This window comes from Synchiropus splendidus, chromosome 6 (assembly GCF_027744825.2).
Source record: "Synchiropus splendidus isolate RoL2022-P1 chromosome 6, RoL_Sspl_1.0, whole genome shotgun sequence".
Classification (NCBI taxonomy): Eukaryota; Metazoa; Chordata; class Actinopteri; order Syngnathiformes; family Callionymidae; genus Synchiropus; species Synchiropus splendidus.
In genome coordinates this window covers 11403645-11421221 of record NC_071339.1, presented here as the reverse complement: position 1 = coordinate 11421221, position 17577 = coordinate 11403645, and the positions used below count along the sequence as shown (strand labels likewise).

Below are 17577 nucleotides of genomic sequence, written 5' to 3'. Positions count from 1 at the left end.
GACCTTCCTTACTGGGGCGACACAGTACAGATCGACCAATTGCATTCGAGCTCAACGAATCAACAGGAAAACACATTTGTTGGCGCCACTTTTCAAGCTTTCGTTGCGTCCCTCTCCAGCTTCACTAACGTTTGCTGAAAATGTCGGCAGCGACCGAAAATACGTTTCCAATGTACAATGCGGACGCATTGATAACCTTTTTTCGTACCGAGGTTCTGACTGAGCAGGAGGCGAAACACTTCACCAAGGGTGACTTGGTTCCACTTCCGAAGGTACGTGTGTGTCCGTGCGTTGTCAGGGTGACATGAATCTTTGAGGTCGATATACAGTATATTGCTGATGACTTGTAATGCTTTGTGATATTTTACAGCCAGAGTCAGTTCAGGCTCTTTATATGCGAGTCTTGCAGCCTCTGTATCCTTTCAGACCGGAGTGTAATTCCATGGTATGTTGAGTATAATCCCTGATTATCAAAACCGTTATTCCATCTTTAAAAAAAAAAGTTATTTCAGTCGTATTATGCGTTTGTAAGTGTGTCTTGTTTCCTTCTTAGTTCTGAATCTTATTTGTGCATATGACTCTTCTTCTCTTCTGTCATACAGTATCTTAGATGACTTTTTAGAATAAATCCACACTCGAGATTTTCCATATATGCTAATATAACCCATTAAACACAAATGAATTTGCATTAAAGTTGGCAAATAAGAGACATTCTTCATTTATTTATTTATTTTTTTGCTCGTCTCACAGATTCCACTGGCGGAGAATTTTCAGAATCCTGAATTTCATGAGGGGTCAACGGCCATATTAAATGTCCACATGCGCATGTAAATATTCATGTGTTCTCTTAAATCTAGCTTTACTGTCGATCAATTTGAATTGCTAGCTATTTATTCTTTTTTTGCTTGTTTAGGTGCCAGTTTCTGCCCATGTGTCTGGTTTTTGACTTTTCATTGAATGATCTTCTAATGCCAAGTAAGATTTCTTTTTCTTTTGTCTTCAGTCGTTTAGCATTTTGCAAATAAAGGGTCGATGAAATATATTTGTATTCAAAGATGGGTGGTGTGTTAGCTCTTTCAACTGCTTTGTTTATTGTCTTTGGTAAGAGGAAGCACGCAGAAACTGATGCTCAATCGGTTTGTTCAAACGTTTTCTTTCAGAAAAGCAGAGGACTCTCACCATCCTGAGTGCGATCATGAACTTTCTCCTCTTCAGAAAACGCAGGATGGGGGTGGTCTGGGAAAAGCAGAGCAAATTTGTACGTGCCGTTATGTCGTCCTTCTCTCAGAATAGAACCGGCACCGTGGTCTCTTTTAGGGCGGTGCTCTGTTGTGTATTCAGAACCAACTGTGTCTGTCTTCAGAGAGCGGACACCGAGCGGCTGCAGGCCTATATGAGAGACAACCAGGAAGCTGAGAGGAAAATCAACATCCTCAGGTAAGTTGGATCAAAGTGACGTGTGTGGGCAGTTCCAAGTTGTTGACTCAGCTACTGTATTCTGGCAATGGCAGGACCATTCCTCCGGAGCAGCAGGCTGAGGCCAATGAGCTGGCTGCGGCGCTCGCCGAGCTTCAGACTGCCACCACGCATGAATACAAGGAAGTGGTGTGTAGTGATCCGCTCCACACAGTTGGACCTCTTGATTGTGCTCTTTTTCAATATCGAGGAATCGACTCTTTCAGGGGTCCAGAAAAGAAAGCATCGCAGAATGGAAGGCCGGGATCGCAGAAATGACTCAGAAGCTGGTAAGACTCATTTCTATTTCTGTAATGTGTCTGAATTACTGGGCAGATATTTCCTTCAGTGTGGTCCGCACACCTGAAAAAGAACAACATTCTTATTGTTAAAAATGTCAGGAGTAATGATCAAATCAAGTCATTTTAAACCAATAATGCCAAAGGTATCTTATTTAATACGTTTTTCTGCCCTCCTCGTGGGCAGTGTGACTTTTTTCTCCCCTGAAAAACCTGATGTGTACGATCAGATACATGTAGTGCACATATACTGTATATCAAAGGGGGTAGTAATTCGCTCAGTTGAGGGCCTTTACAAGACATTACAAGACTGCCATGACTCGGGAGTTGGACACAGGTGGTTTTTGATGAACTTTGCCAAGTCTTTTTTTTCCCTTTTTCTTTGGAAATACACATGTTTGATTTGTTTGTGTTTCAAGTTTGTTTTTGTTTGTTGAGGAGAAAAATAATCCGTATATGATACAAATTGAAACTTGTACATAGAAAATGATTTTTTTTGTTTAGAGGGCCCAATAAAGGGTCCAATTTTGTGTCAATTATATAACAGTTGGGGCTTCACAGGGTTAAAATTGCTATGGACTTGATTCATGGGATTCCTGTTGGAAAATCTGTGACAAGTCCTATTTCTTTTTGCTTTCACGTTGGCCAATAACAAGGCCATTATTATTATTATTATTATTTTACTCCCCCCCCCCCCATGTACTTGTATAAAAATAAATCCCAAAGAAAGAAGTCTTTCTTGACCAAAAGTTTCTGAAACATTTTTGTTTTCACACAGCCACACTGTTATTACTGTCCTGTACTGTACTGCTGTAAGTTTTTTTGGGACCAATAACAATGATGTAGTTTCGTATTCTATTCTTTGATTTCAGTTCAAGAAGAATGGCTTTGTTTCTGGATTGTCATTTGATGGATAGACATTTATTCATCACTGAATGCAATGTGAGAAATCAGTGCCTTAATTTAATTTTACTTGTCTCTCTTAAAACAACCTGATTATTGGAATAATTTCAATAAAGCACTGCAGCACAAAATACTGCACTCTTAAGATATATAATGAATGGAAGTGTGACGTGTGCCATTGTCAGAAGAAACTAACAAAAGTGGGTGATGGGGGTGATGTGTTTTTAGGCCCAGATGAAGGTGGATGTGAGCAACATGAAGGACGTCATCTCCAATCTCAAGTCCCAGATTGTGGAGTCTCCGGAGGAACTGAAGAGCCAAATGGAAAAAATGCGAGAAAGCGTCAAGACCATTAAGCTCTCTTTTGTGAGTGCTTGACTAAATGAATCAGATCAGTGATCACGAGGTGCCAGTTGGACTCCTATCTGTTTCAGGAGCAAACTGATGAGCGTGTGGTGGAGCTGCAGACCATGGCACAAAGCGTGACCCATGCTGAGTTGGAGGTCCAGCAGATCATGAGCTTCCTGCAGGACCTGGAGAGCAGCATGAACAAGTGCAAGCAGCGGCAGGAGGCGGTACGGCTGAGATCGTTGTCTGAGAATCATGAGGAATCGAGCAAAACAATGGTGGCACGAACCAACATGCAGATCTTGAAGAAAAAAAAGGAAGATGCCATGTTTATACTCTGAAATGTTGGCATGTGAAGTGTTGCTGCTTTAATGTGGGTCGCTGCAAGTGTGTGGTGTTTGTGTGCAGAACCAAGAGCAGATGACTGACATTGAAAACAAACAGAAAGAGCTGAAGAACCTGAGAGTGCAGGAGGGACAGCTGAAGAGGGCTCTCGGAATGAAGCTGGACAAAGAGTCCAAGCAGAACATTAGACGGCAGAAGAAGCGAGAGATGAAGGACCATCATGTTGAAGAAAGTTTGAGGTACTTTTCAAATGTCTATGTACCTTTCAGTCTTTGCTTGCTTTCCTATTTTTGCACACACTGAAACCCTGTTCAATCCACCGTCAGGCACTGTAACCAAATCCAGCAGAAGCGAGAGGAGATGGCCGACAAAATCCAGGAGATCTGCAGAGCCACACAGCAGCTGAAGGCGAAGATCAAGAGCCTTCAAGAGGTTTGCAGCGAGGAAACCCAGAAAGCTCAGGTGTGGTGTCAGATATTTTTGACTATGAAGCCATTTTCACTTGAGATTAAAAGCATAATCCTGAATACTTTCTCCTCAGATTCTCTACGACACAGTGAAAGCTTCCATGAAAGATTTACATCAGAGGATTCAGTCTAACGTCCTCGATGTGAAGCAGATGATGAGCAAGAAGGCACCGGACTGCTAATCCCTTAGATTTGTTTGTGTTCTGATTTTCCTTTTGGAAAAGCATGTATTGCACAGTTATCATATAATTGTTCTTTTATGTTCTGCTGTTATTCCTTGCTGTCTAACCCTCTACTGCTTATTGTTGCCCGAGGAGCCTTTTTTAAACTTTCTTTTTATTGAATTTTTTGCATCAGTAATTTACAATAATACAAATATAGACCTTACAATAATACAGTACAATGATAGAATAAACATGATACATTTCACCAAACCAAAGCAGAGTCCAAGTCCGAGAAATGTCCACATAAATCAAGAAACGGCTTTCATCATTTAAGCAAGTCTACGCTAGTAAGTCAGTCATTCTATCTGATAGATTTCCATTACTTTGTCAAGCCACGTCTGATAGGTTGGTGGCTCAGGTTTTTGCCATTTGCCAATTCCAGAGGTAGATGTTTGCCCTTCCCCCAATACCCACAGGAATCAACCCAATACTGCTGTTTTATAATCTTTTGCAACAGCTCCACCGAATGACCTATTGAGGAACTTGAAAATGTCCAAAACAGTTTCCGGCATGTGTGATTACCCATGTGTGTTCCACAATTCCTCCAGCAAGTGTTCGGACCAGTCCTATTCAGTTTTGCAACCACCTCTGGTGGCAGAAAAAATCTTGTGACAGCTTTCCATTTGAACTCCCGCCATATATTTGCATTAGTGACACGATGTGCTTCCATGCATATTTGTCCCCAGGTTTCAGTTGATGTTTCCGTATTCAATTCCACCTTCCATCTTGCTTTAATGTTTGATGTGTTTGTGATTGCAGTCCAAGTTCAAAAATATTTGGTAAATTCGACCAATTACTTTCACCTTTTTGAATATTTTCCATAAGTTGTTCCACCATGTTGGGTTCCCTAAATTTGGGCCAGTTTTTATGATTTGATATAAAGCTTCTCAGTTGTAATTACCGACAGAATGTTTCTTGCTACTGTTCGAAGGTATGAAAGTTCCCTTCCTTATGAAGCTGGTGTACGTACTTTGGGGTGTAAGGACAACAAAACAAAGGAGGTTATTATGGACTTCAGGAGAGCATCACGAAATTCCTGGGTGTGCACATCTATGAAGACCTGCTCTGGAACATCAACACCACATCATTGGTCAAAAAAAGCTCACTAGCATCTGTTCTTCCTGCGAAAGCTAAGAGCTGGAGTGGTTCTACAGAGGCACCATAGAGAACATCCTGACCAGCTGCATCACGGCTCTTGCTCTGACTCCTGTCGTGAGAGCGGCTGAGAAGATCGTTGGTGTCCCCCTCCAATCCCTTCACACCTACCACTAAAATATTTTTGTCAAAGAGACCATAAACTGCTAGCTGTACAATGAACATCACTTCATAGTGGACACATGTTGTTCACAAAGAAACGTAGGACTTCTCAGTGTGAAGTGTTCTTTGTAATAACTACGTTATTGGATTTATCAGCAAAACATGAAAAAAACTAGTGTCACACCATATTCAAGCAACACTTGTTTTGTTTATCTTTTTCAGTCTGTTGTGTTGTGTACTGTAATCTCATAATTTGTGTTTAAACCCAGTTGAACCTCAAACACAAAAGCCTTTCATTTTAATTACATACATTCATATGAACACAATTGTTGCATCGAATTTTTATTATCCCGTAAAAACTATTTAACTTCGAAGAAATCAAAATTGAAATGTTTGACGCAGTGCGATCGCGACTTTATAGTGAAGTTTCACTAGGTTAAATATTTATCATTCGCATAATCGTGTATCATGTGAGCTAACTCATTCTACTTGATTTAATTGCGTGTTTTGGTTTGCTTTATTCGTGTCGTACACTACCGTGCCACTTTTTTTAGTGCTTGGCGATACATCAGGTGGAAGCAGTGAGCTGATGTTCATTCTACAAGAGAAGAAGATATAACGTTTGTCCTCTTCCGGCTTCCGTCGGCGGCCCCGGTTGTTCTAGTTTGACAAGTGGTCAGTCTGCTCCAGCAGCAGGAAGAGCCGAGCGTGTCATGAAGATGGCGAACGTGGTGCTCGAGTTCAAGGTTTCTGCCGGGGACTCCGAGCCGCAGAGCCGGCCGGTGCTGATCCTGGGCCAGCAGGCCAACTTGCAGCAGGTGAACTGGAGCCAAGTGAGAGGAAAGCTGCAGCCCGCCGTCAGCAAAGAGGTGAAGTTGCAGTTCGAGCTAATGGTAGCATCGTGCTAAACTTGTGGCACTCACTCCTAGGTTAGATGATGTTGGAGCGCAAAATACGCTTCTATTCCTCAGTTTATTATGTATAACTTTCTACGACACGAAGCCCACCCCCACACCCTCTTTAAGTTTTATCAGGTCTCTCATGGCCATTTTTATCAATGACTAATTGGATTTGAGGAAGCGAAGCGAGCCGTTGCTTTGACATTGAATGTCCAAGGAAGTCTTTCTCTAATGCTGCTTTCGAAACAAGCATGTACCAACTGAGTGTTGAGATCAAAGTCTAGTTACTCACCGAGGACTCTGAGCTGTGATTGTGGTTACCTCTTAAAAGCCAAGAAATGCAAGTCTAGTGACGTTCAAGCGCGACTGTAGCTTTATTGCTGCTGTCAGTGAAGGTGCAGTCAAGATAAAAATAGAAAAGATAAGTGTGATGGGAGTATTTTGTAGCGCAGCATTGTGTGGTGAATTAAAGAAAGGAAGTGTTCATGAGTCTGGTGCTGAGGAGGAGAGACTGTTATTAACAGAGGAGTCACAGTCCATGTCCAGGGTGAGAAGGGTCGGATCTGACCTGAATGTGCCCGGCTCCTGGAGACATACAGGTCCTGAAGAGGTGTTAGCCTTCAGGCGAGCACCATCTCAGTAGCCTGCACCATGCGTTGTTCTGTGTTAACTCTGCTTTTCTTTGTCCAGATCTGGCAGGCGGCTGTGAATGCTCTGAAACCAAATCCAACAGACAGCTGTCCCCTGTACCTCAACCATGCTGTGGTGGCTTCTCTTCCTTTCCGCCTGAGCCGCCACAACAGTCCGTCTGCTGCTCACTTCGTGTCCCGCCTGGTGCGCTCCTGTATGCCTGGAGGAAACAACCGCTGCATTGTGGTCCGTGTTTCACCTCATCAACGTTTTGTTTTGTGTCTGTCCTGATCACTTGATGTCCTTACAGATGGTGTGTGAGCGTTCCGAGGTGTTTGCTTCCGCCTGTGCCATCGCCAGAGCTTTTCCTATTTTTTCCCGCCGCTCCTCATCCTCCTCCAGGACTGAGAAGAAACATGTGACTGTTGAGTTTCTGATTGTGGGCCAAGACAGCAGCCAATTGGATGCTTCAGACTTGAAGGTACCACACCTGCGTATCTATTGTTGAGTTGTTTACCATCTGTGGTAAAGTAGTCGTACTAGTAGTTGTGGTAGTAGTAGCTTGTGAAAATGGTGGATTCTCGAAATACTCTACACATGTGCAAAGAACAGTTTGCTGTCTGTAACCGAGAAAGAACCACCCAGTGACTGGTGTCAGGACAGTCAGTATTGACTATTATCCTCAGTGTCCCTGCTTCTTCGTTGCTAATCTCGCCCGATAGATCACTGGTCTGAGCTGCCGAGCAACACTCTCCTGGCACCTCCTCCTACACATGATGTAATCTACCTGTCAGGCCCATGATTCCGTGTCACTCGTCTTCACTTCCACGGCATTCTTCTCATGCTGTTCTTCCAAAACAATGCCAACCTTTCTTCTCTTCCTTCTACTGTGGGGTGAACTGATGTCTCGATGAATTGCAGTGTTTACTACCATGGTTCGTTGTTCAGTTTCCTGTATGTTGGAAAGTATAAAACATTATTTAGGAACCGTAGCTGAGTGCAAGTTCCACAACATGCACGTGTTGCGGGATGTTGCTTTGTTGTCACATGCCACTACAACAGATGTTGCTCTTATTACAAATTTTAACACAATCGGTGGTACGTCTTTTGGCGTATGATCAGAAAATAGAAAATGCTATTAAATCTATCACAGATTAGATGACAGAAGCCAAACACTTCATTTTTATTTTTATTGTTGTTGACATTGTTAATGCACACGAACAGAATTATGCTGACAATGGTTACATAAAAGTCCATACAACTATACACTTAAATCAAGGAGCATTATAAATGGTGAACAAGCAGTGTTTTCCTTCACATTTTAAATGAACAGAAGCAGTTATTTTTACATAACGTAACGTTTGTCCATCAGTCCAAAGTTGGCACATCGCTTCACTTTTTTCGTTATGGTTTTATTCAGCCTCACTTTTTATTGTCAAACCAAAGTCAAGCAAGAACTTTGTTTCGGTTGTGTAGCTGCAATGCGCCTTACTGAGGCGGCAAGCAGGACCGTGGGGCCCATGATGTTCTGAGCCTTCTTGCTGAGATTATGCTTTCCTATTTTACTGAAGTAGAACTGAAGTTTAAGTCTCATATATATACTTTGTCCATCACTGTCTCTGCCCCAAGAAACCCTAATATTTCAGTGTGATGCTTTTTTTTGTGCACAGTGTCTCTCCAACGCGGCGGATGGCGTTCAGCTGGCAGCTCGCATCGTGGACACTCCCTGCAATGAGATGAACACGGATCATTTCTTAGACGTGAGTTCCTGTCTTCCTGCTGTCTTTTTCTCATTTGTTAAACAGATTGTTTCTCATGCAGGAAATCAAAGTGGTGGGAAGTGAGCTGGGAATCACTCCAGTGATCATTCGAGGAGAGGAGCTTAAACAAAAAGGCTTCGGTGGTAAGAGGTTGTTTTCTCATCCTGGGTTTGACTGTGTGTATAAGATGGCTCCTAAAACCACATCAGCACTTGAAACAAGACGAGCACCGAGAAAGGGAACTGTTTGGGATCTCATTTCCTTTTTAAGGCTTCAAGTTTCTGTTTGTTTGGCGACTGTTGTGGCAACATTCATACGAAGTCGAGGAAGTGTCGTTTGCACAGGAGAGATTTCAGGAACTGACTTCTGGCTTGTGATCGTGAAAGCTGCTGTGTAGTCACTTAGCTGCTTCTATTTGCGTTGTGTTCTATGTTTGTTGTTAAAATATTTAGCTAAGCACTGCATGTTTATCATTACTGAAGTGTAACAAGCTGTGAGACTAACCTTTAGCTGCACGAAGATGAAGTAGAAGTTGATTTTTCTTTCTGTCTTTGAAACCGTAAGGTATCTACGGGGTCGGCAAGGCCGCGGAGCATCCTCCTGCACTCGCAGTTTTGAGCCACAAGCCAGAGGGGGCGACGCAGACCATCGCCTGGGTGGGCAAGGGAATCGTGTACGACACTGGAGGCCTGAGCATCAAGGGAAAGGTTGTACAGTCAATGCCATGCTTTTTGGGCCACAAGTATATCTAAGATTTTTACTATTTTTTTTTAAATGTTGCATAACTGGTCCAGAACATATTTGCAAGTTTGTCAAAGAAATGTAATGTTTAGATGATTTAATATTTTTGACATCTTCTTTATGTTTCTGACTTTGCTTTTCAAATAATAACAATAATTATTATTATTTAAAAACATGACACAGGTTCCCATTATATAGTGGTGACGCAAAACTGACGGCTTTAGATAGTTTGGTTGATTCTCGCTCTCCAGCACTTTAAAAGAACTGAAAACTGAGACTATTCTGACTTAGGATCACACATACTATAACACTGAAGCATCGCCATGACGGCGGTCGGAACTGGTTCTTAAAACCATGGTTGACGAAGAAATGAACAAATAAAGAGGGAGCGTGTGATACATGGGTTGGAAAGTCAAAATCATTTCCACTTGTGTTGAACTGCTCCTGTTCCGTCACCGGCCGACCGGGCAGTGAGCTGTGAGTTGGTGCCGTCACTGCTGAAAGTGGGGGATTATGTTGCCAGGTCTTTCTCGGCGTGCTGAGAATGGAGAAGTGGGTTTGCCTGAATTTCAAAGGTCACGAAGAGCTCTTTTCACTTCTGTAATGCACTTTCTGTATTAAAAAAAAAACTAAAAAAAATTCTGTTACATTGCAATTGAAAGCGAAAAGTCATCCTTCAGGCTACAATGCTCGGTGTTTGATCGCGTCGTACTATCCGTGCTATTGGTGACTCTTCGCCACCGCCCTTTTTTCACTGTTCGGCTGAATACATTTCGCCACCCCGACTAGTTGTATTTTGGGAAAAATGTACTTGTGTGTTTTGTGTTTATAAGTGTTAACAGGTCCTGCAAAATCTTTTGTATTCATCCCTCCCAACGTAGCCAAGAGGCAAGACGACTCAAAACGGCTCAAAGCAAAGGAGCTATTTTCACATTCACTGCACTGATGGCTGTGAAAATGCCAGCTGTCAATCATGAGAAAAGTATTAATATCCCGTGTCCAGGCGACCAAACTCTACACACGAGCAGCTGTAGTGTCCCGGTCACTTTGTTATTGCAAAGTTTCATTTCTATGATCTGTGTTGTGTTTTCTTGATGTGACGATTTCTAACATGGAAAATCTCTGGGGCACATCACAGACATGTATTGTTTATATGTCAGTCAGTGCGAAGCAACATTGAAGAACCTGAAATTCTAGCTTTTAATATCGACAAAGCCGCACCTCGGGGCCAGCAAAGCTTGCGACTTGTAGCCTGGAGAACACAGTAACATTAGAGGGTTTTTCTTTTCTTCCCAGTCAGTTGTGAACGCAACACTGTCCTTAACTTGGCAGCATGATCCTGCTGCACAGGATAAACAGAACACAGCTTTGAGTCAGAAGCAGATCCTGCAGGAGGATGAGGAAGACCATTTTCTTTCTCAAGTTGTCACGAAAACGTGGGGAGTGATCACAGTACATGCTGTGGTGTCACCACTGTCTTGCTCTCATCAGACCTTCTTTTGTCTTCAGACTACGATGCCAGGCATGAAGAGGGACTGTGGTGGGGCTGCTGCCATCTTGGGTGCCTTCAGGGCCACAGTTAAACAGGTGAGTGGCGAGTTAGGAACATTACTTATGTTGTCACAGTAGCCTGGACCATCTGACAGTGCTATTGTGTTTGAAATAAAAGGTCAATGACTGGTTTTAGATGTCATTTGAAGAACAGAAGGATGGCGCAGAACTAGCTAAAAAGAATCAAGAGTGGTTAAGTCACGGGGCTTCCCATTTGGTTGGCACTTAACTCTGGATAGGAACTGCCATCCGCTTCCTGGGGGGTCGTGAGCTCGGAACATACTTTTTTGCCCTCCAAGAATTCAGTATAATTGCATCTCCACTCATGATTTTTGTTTTTTATTTCAGACAAATTGATACATTTAAGTCGTTTATGTTACAGGCAAATACAATCTTAATATAGTTATTCTTTATTGTAAGTTGATCGTCATTACTTTTCTTCTTAAATGTTAAGGGAGGGGTGCACTTGTGATCATTTTATACACAAATGATTCTATTTACAGAGGCAGCGAGAGTTGGGGGACATGAAATGTTTAGTTCTTCGTGGGGGGGGCGCGACAGAAAATAACTGAGAAGAAGTATTAGATGGTTCTCTGACGTGGTCGTCTGCCTTGGTTCATATCAATACATGCAGGCCTCCCACTGCGCTGGCGCCTCGGCGAAACACTGTGGTGAAAATAGTTGGATATTGGATGGAGCTCCGCTCCGGTATTGGCGGCAGCATCCTCTTCCGCGTCCCTATTAGGGTTCACTGATCGTGGACACACTCTCACAGACAGCGCTAATGCTACGAGACGCCATCAGTTAGGGACCATCAACAAATTCTAAAGCGGTCAAAGTATTAGTGAAATCTTCAATTGGAATCTTCAATGGAAAACAACCATTGTAGGAGAGAGAATTGTGAAAAGGTTTTGTGACGTGTGCATCCTTCACAGGATGAAAGTGAAGCAAATAAAAGGGGTCTTCGCCTCCTCTTCCTTGCAGGGCTTCAATGACAATCTTCACGCAGTCTTCTGCCTTGCTGAGAACTCGGTGGGACCCACAGCCACCCGCCCAGACGACATCCACACGCTGTACTCCGGAAAGTATGTTGGGATATAAACCTCCGTGTTGAATAGTGACGCAGTATTTCAGTGGTGCGTCATGTGTTGGCTCTGCAGGACAGTGGAGATCAACAATACTGATGCCGAGGGCCGACTGGTGCTGGCTGACGGCGTGGCCTACGCCAGCAAGGACTTGTCGGCCGATATCGTCCTTGACATGGCCACGCTGACCGGAGCCCAGGTGAGATGGTCAGCAGATGGAGAGGCTTAGTGAGTGAATGGCTTCACCCTTAACATTGAGGAGATCTACTTGTGTTGGATGAAGAGTGTTGAACATGGAGGCGGCAGGTGAAAGAGAAGAGAAAGACGTCCCTGTGAATCCGTCCACAGTGGTGGAGTCCTCACAGGGAACTGAGACAGTGTGGTTTTGGTCTGCTCTCTGTGTTCAGGGCATCTCCACAGGGAAGTTCCACGCGGCCGTGATGTCCAACAGCGAGCAGTGGGAGGCAGCGTGCGTGCGCGCTGGCCGCAGCAGCGGAGACTTGGCGCACCCGCTGGTCTACTGTCCCGAGATGCACTTCAGCGAGTTCACATCGGCTGTGGCTGACATGAAGAACTCAGTGGCAGTGAGTGACATGAAGACGTCGAACATCTTTGCTTCTTAAAAGAATTGAATACAGATATGACAAACGTTTTTACAGTTCTCGCTAGCTGCTGCTCATTCGCTGAGCTCAGTAGGTGGCGCTGTAGGTTGAGAAGGTTACATTGAAGCGACTGTTATTCTTGGTTCTGAAAATGAGTGCCCACCACTCCTCTCACTTTTCTGGAAGTTAAAATACTCGTCTCTCTGAGTCCAGGTTTTCTAAATAAAAAAATGGGTTGATGGGTAGTCATGAAACTGTGCCCTCATTTTCAGCGCCCAGTAGGGGGTGCTCTACATTTTAGAATGATGAGATTGCATCAATATGGCTGTACAAAGCCAAGGGGTTTTGAGCACTGAGGACCATCTAGATGGCCATGTTTCACGACTGGATATCAGCGTTTGGGCCCGGTTTGATGCGTGACTTGTGTTGCAGGACCGAGAGAACGCTCAGAGCTCCTGCGCCGGCCTCTTCATCAACTCCCACCTGGGATTCGACTGGCCTGGTGTTTGGGTCCACGTGGACATCGCCTCCCCTGTTCATGCGGTGAGTCCTTGCTGACGCAGACCCAGACTGTTTACTTATCAAGTATCATCGGACATTAGAAAACCTGGTCCCTTTCTGCAGTCGAACAGCTGAGAGACTCGGCTTGTGTTGGCACCAGCTGATGCCTGTACTTGTGACACCCTTGGTTTGACCCATGCTCTTCGTCCCTCAGGGGGAGCGAGCCACAGGGTTCGGGGTGGCGCTGCTGATGGCGCTGTTCGGCCAGGCGTCGGACGACGGCCTACTGAAGCGAGTGTCTCCGCTGGGAGCAGCCACCAACATGCCGGACGAGCAGATGGAGCAAGACTGCAAGAGGAGACGGCTGGTCTAGATCCTGATCCCAGAAACCCACCACTGACCCCGGTCTCTCAAACTGCTGCTGCCAGCTTGAGTCTCTGAACCTGGTTCAGACTCGTGACAGCGTTTCCTCACCATGTTTATCGCTCAATTGGATCCTTAATGAGTCAGTGTTGAATTAGATTCAGTAGCTATGCAACGTCTTTGTAACTGATTCCATAACGGAGAATAAACCAATAAATACTGCCGTATCATGTCGACCACATCACTTCTGTTGTGTTTTGCCTTGACCTGCAGGATCATAATGCGGAGTCTGGACCAACTTCACACTGTATTTTGTGGTGGTTTAATTTAAAGCTATGTTGCTTTCACCTCAACTGAATTATTATATGATGAAATATGAAGGTTTCCTCTCACTGAAAATTGTTTTTTTTTATAATTTTGTCTGCTCTTCGTGAATGGCAGTGATGAATGGAAGCGTTATTGCGCAAAGACCCATTAAGGTGACGACTCTTGAGAAAGCGGATGTGGAGTTTGAAGCTGCTCCTTCGTGGTTGACCACAATCTGACTTCCTCTTCCTGAACAATCACCAGTGTTTCATGTCCGATGCGCAGAGGTCACAAGGATCTGATCGTTTGCTCTGTGACGAGACTGAAGCTAATTGAATGTGTTTCATGTCTCTTTGTCCGGGAGGAAACCAGTATTCTGAGCTCACGCGATAACTTCTCTTTTATTCTGAAGAGGGGCGGGGCGGCTCACTTGAGTTTTCTCTGCATAAATAACACGCGCCTGAGAGCTTCCTGCCACAACACTGACAGAAACTGGGAGCACTTGAACGTCTCACCACCCCTGAGCTGCTGCGCTGCCCCCACCATGGTTCGGACCGGTGTTGTGTTTGTGCTGTCGCTGCTGCTGTCGCTGACGTCTGCCGGAGTGTTTTTCACTCGCAAACAGCCGTGTTATGTCCGCAACCCCAAAAGAAGCGCCGGGCTAAAGTAAGTTGACACTGTCTAAGATGTTTTTTTTTCCTGAATCCAGGCACTGTTGTTGTGAGCTAGCATTATATACGGAGGGGGCTACACTTCTAACAGCTTTTCTGTTTGCTTGTTTGTTGTTCTTTTACGTCCCGTTATGTTGCACAAAAGACGGAGCGGAATTGGTCAAGTGTTTCCTGATAAGGAACGCAAACATTTGGAGCAGTCACGGGTTTTCGATCGGACTACGGAAGCTCGCTGCGCCCAGAATATACCTTGACATGAAATCGAAACTCCGCGGGCGTTAGTCAGTCATCGCACTTCCAGTAAACTGTTTTGTTTTTAAAGAAAGTAACACACTGGTGTGGCAGTTGTCTAGCATCAAGTCTTTCTATCGCACCACAACCAAGCCCTTTTATGTCTTTATTAATTTGATAAAACGCATCTGTTTAAAATATTTAGAAATAATTTCCTCACGTATTCACGAGTATAAAAACATAATGTAATAGTGTCCTCTTATATTATGCCTTTTACTGATTTATTTGATTCGCACAAACAGTATTTTAAGGACTAAACATTGCAGTTGAATTGGTGAATGTCGACCGACTTGGGATTTACTGAGTGAAAAGAAAAAATACTGCATGAAATACAGTAGTGATTCAATTGAGACATCCTTTTATTTCAGCTGATTTTTTTTAAAGAAAATTAAATCTTTCTAAAACGTGTTTCTGCGCTACAGTTTGATTCACTTTTGTGAATCAAAATAAAAGCCATTGGTATTTTTCAATGGTCGTATGAGTCACGTGGTGTCACCTGATGGAACAAGTATGCTGAGGAAGGCACGTCCAACAATCACAGCATTTTTCCGCTGACGCAGAACTATGTATAAAACCACACGTTAACTTTGCGTCCCAGTTTTGTTTCTCCTGACCTTTGACGATTGGATTTCTGGTGACAGTGGGAAGAGGAAGTCTCCTGATCCAAAGATCACGCAGGTGATGCCGGTCAAGAGGTCATCCAGGGGTCACTTCCAGGGACAGTCTGTCGAGTCAGGCGAGACTTTGCTGAACCATTTGTGGAGAATGAGTCTGGAATAAATCCTGTCATGGTTTATTTTTATTTCATGGAATTGAAGTGAATTCATGTGAAATTGGTAATGAATATAAAATGAGTGGGTTCAGAGACAAAATAAGAGTTTAAATGAAGAGTTTGACAGTCCTGTCAGTGGACGTCAGTGTGGAGTGTTTTGAGTACATGAGTGAATCATTCTTCTGACCGTAACATGGCGCTTCTTTGTCTGCAGGCATTTCTCCTCCCTCATGTTCACGTTCCACTGCCAGCTAAAGCAGAGGGGAGGTGTTCTGGCTATTCAAACAAATAAGACAAAAAGGGAACACTGAATTCAGAACAGGCAAAATAGAATATTCCAACAGTTAAAAAGTAAAATCACCTGATCCCCTGCTGCTCCCCACTAGATGGTGCTCCTGGTTTAGGAATGATGCGAGGTTCCATTGAATGAGTCCAAACATTATACAGCAGACAGCGCCATCTGGTGGCCTCTGAAAATCAGAACACTGTTTCATGAAACCACAACGCTTCAATAGTGTGTCATGAACCCTCAGCTACCCATCACGAGTATTTGTTGTACTATTTGCGTCGTGCGACTGGTGTTTTTAAGGAAGGTCTCGTGCTCCTCTCTCTGCAGGACGGCGCCTCGTCCTCACGAGTACTTGAACATGTCCGACCTCCCTCAGTCCTGGGACTGGAGGAGCATCCAAGGCGTGAACTACGCCAGCACCACGCGGAACCAGCATATCCCCCAGTACTGCGGCTCCTGCTGGGCGCACGGCAGCACCAGTGCCATGGCAGATCGGATCAACATCCTCCGGAAGGGAGCTTGGCCGTCCGCCTACCTGTCCGTGCAGCACGTGATCGACTGCGGCGACGCCGGCAGCTGTCACGGCGGAGACCACGGCGGCGTGTGGGAGTATGCGAACAAGCACGGGATCCCTGACGAGACCTGCAATAACTACCAGGCCAAAGACCAGTGTGAGTGAGCGTCGGAGGGGAACCGGGGTGTTCTGTTGCGCTCACCCTCTCGCTCTCATCTTCCGTAGCGTGTAAACCTTTCAACCAGTGCGGCACCTGCACCACCTTCGGCATCTGCAACATCGTGAAGAACTACACGCTGTGGAAGGTGGACGATTTTGGTGAGGTCAGCGGGAGGGAGAAGATGATGGCGGAGATCTATGCACGAGGACCAATCAGGTCAGTCACCTGGTGTCCTATCGCTCAGTTGTGCTGCTGCCGGACGGGTCATGGCTGAATGCTTTCCCTCCTGCAGCTGCGGCATCATGGCCACGGAGAAGCTGGACGCCTACACTGGTGGAGTCTACTCCGAGTACAGCGACAGTCCGTTTGTCAACCACATCGTGTCGGTGGCAGGATGGGGGGTGGAGGACGGCGTGGAGTACTGGATTGTGCGCAACTCCTGGGGAGAGCCATGGGTACGTTACGCAGCGTGTTTCCCCAGGTGTTGAAGGAGCAGTGAAACAATGGCGTGTCTGTCCCTGCAGGGGGAGAAGGGTTGGCTCAGGATCGTAACCAGCGCCTACAAAGGAGGCAGCGGCAGCTCCTACAACCTGGCTGTGGAGGAGGACTGCATGTTCGGAGTCCCCATCATAGACAAGTCTCACTAGAACCTCCCTGTTGGAGGGAGAGTCACCGCTGGAGGACACGCTCGCGATCGTCTATCACCAGACTGTTGAACAGTCTGACTCACCAATGGCTCCACATGTTGGCACAAGCCACAAATGCTTCGAGTGTTTTGTTTTTAAAAATGACTTGCTCTCAACGTGCCTTTTTACACGCTTGTCCAGTTTTACTGATCTTTTTAGCTGGCAATTTTAAGTGCCAATAAATTCTTGTGAGAAACAAGTGTCTCCACGTGGCTTCGTTTCAAGACCCAAACATCGACAGAGAGAGATGTTTCTTCAAGTGCACTGCGTCTACCTGTCTGATACTAACACTGAGGCTGCATACTTGAAGTTTACTTTTCACATGCTAGATTTGTAATAGCACACTCGAGTATACTTTTACTGGTGTATTACAAGTAGTAATGTGTAAGTGAGGTATCATGATACAGTATTGCAGGATTGATGAAACAGTGCCTTGATTGATCAGAGGTCACTAGAGG

General features: G+C 44.7%; 3 protein-coding genes across 4 annotated transcripts; all 3 read left to right on the top strand.

Moving 5' to 3' along the window:
- The first annotated feature begins 55 nt into the window (after nucleotides 1-55).
- nuf2 (UF2 component of NDC80 kinetochore complex) lies at nucleotides 56-5437 on the top strand. The gene is made up of 13 exons (XM_053868539.1): nucleotides 56-272; nucleotides 371-445; nucleotides 751-827; nucleotides 914-975; nucleotides 1161-1258; nucleotides 1364-1437; nucleotides 1512-1605; nucleotides 1683-1745; nucleotides 2886-3023; nucleotides 3092-3232; nucleotides 3414-3589; nucleotides 3677-3812; nucleotides 3892-5437. Exons 1-13 carry the CDS (start codon nucleotides 141-143, stop codon nucleotides 3997-3999), a joined length of 1374 nt encoding a protein of 457 aa, XP_053724514.1. The 5' UTR covers nucleotides 56-140; the 3' UTR covers nucleotides 4000-5437.
- Nucleotides 5438-5936: 499 nt separating this feature from the next.
- On the top strand, nucleotides 5937-13662 carry npepl1 (aminopeptidase like 1). 2 transcript variants are annotated; one of them, XM_053868250.1, is made up of 12 exons: nucleotides 5937-6167; nucleotides 6888-7073; nucleotides 7138-7308; nucleotides 8498-8587; nucleotides 8649-8730; nucleotides 9152-9294; nucleotides 10838-10915; nucleotides 11864-11964; nucleotides 12040-12163; nucleotides 12372-12548; nucleotides 12999-13109; nucleotides 13282-13662. In XM_053868250.1, exons 1-12 carry the CDS (start codon nucleotides 6012-6014, stop codon nucleotides 13438-13440), a joined length of 1578 nt encoding a protein of 525 aa, XP_053724225.1. In that variant the 5' UTR covers nucleotides 5937-6011; the 3' UTR covers nucleotides 13441-13662. The 2 variants fall into 2 exon arrangements, with proteins under 2 accessions (XP_053724225.1, XP_053724226.1); XM_053868251.1 differs by lacking the exon at nucleotides 5937-6167 and adding an exon at nucleotides 6631-6796.
- A 507-nt stretch (nucleotides 13663-14169) lies between these two features.
- Nucleotides 14170-17325, top strand: ctsz (cathepsin Z). Its single transcript, XM_053868274.1, has 5 exons — nucleotides 14170-14402; nucleotides 16087-16430; nucleotides 16499-16649; nucleotides 16726-16888; nucleotides 16958-17325. Exons 1-5 carry the CDS (start codon nucleotides 14281-14283, stop codon nucleotides 17078-17080), a joined length of 903 nt encoding a protein of 300 aa, XP_053724249.1. The 5' UTR covers nucleotides 14170-14280; the 3' UTR covers nucleotides 17081-17325.
- The last annotated feature ends 252 nt before the right edge of the window (nucleotides 17326-17577 follow it).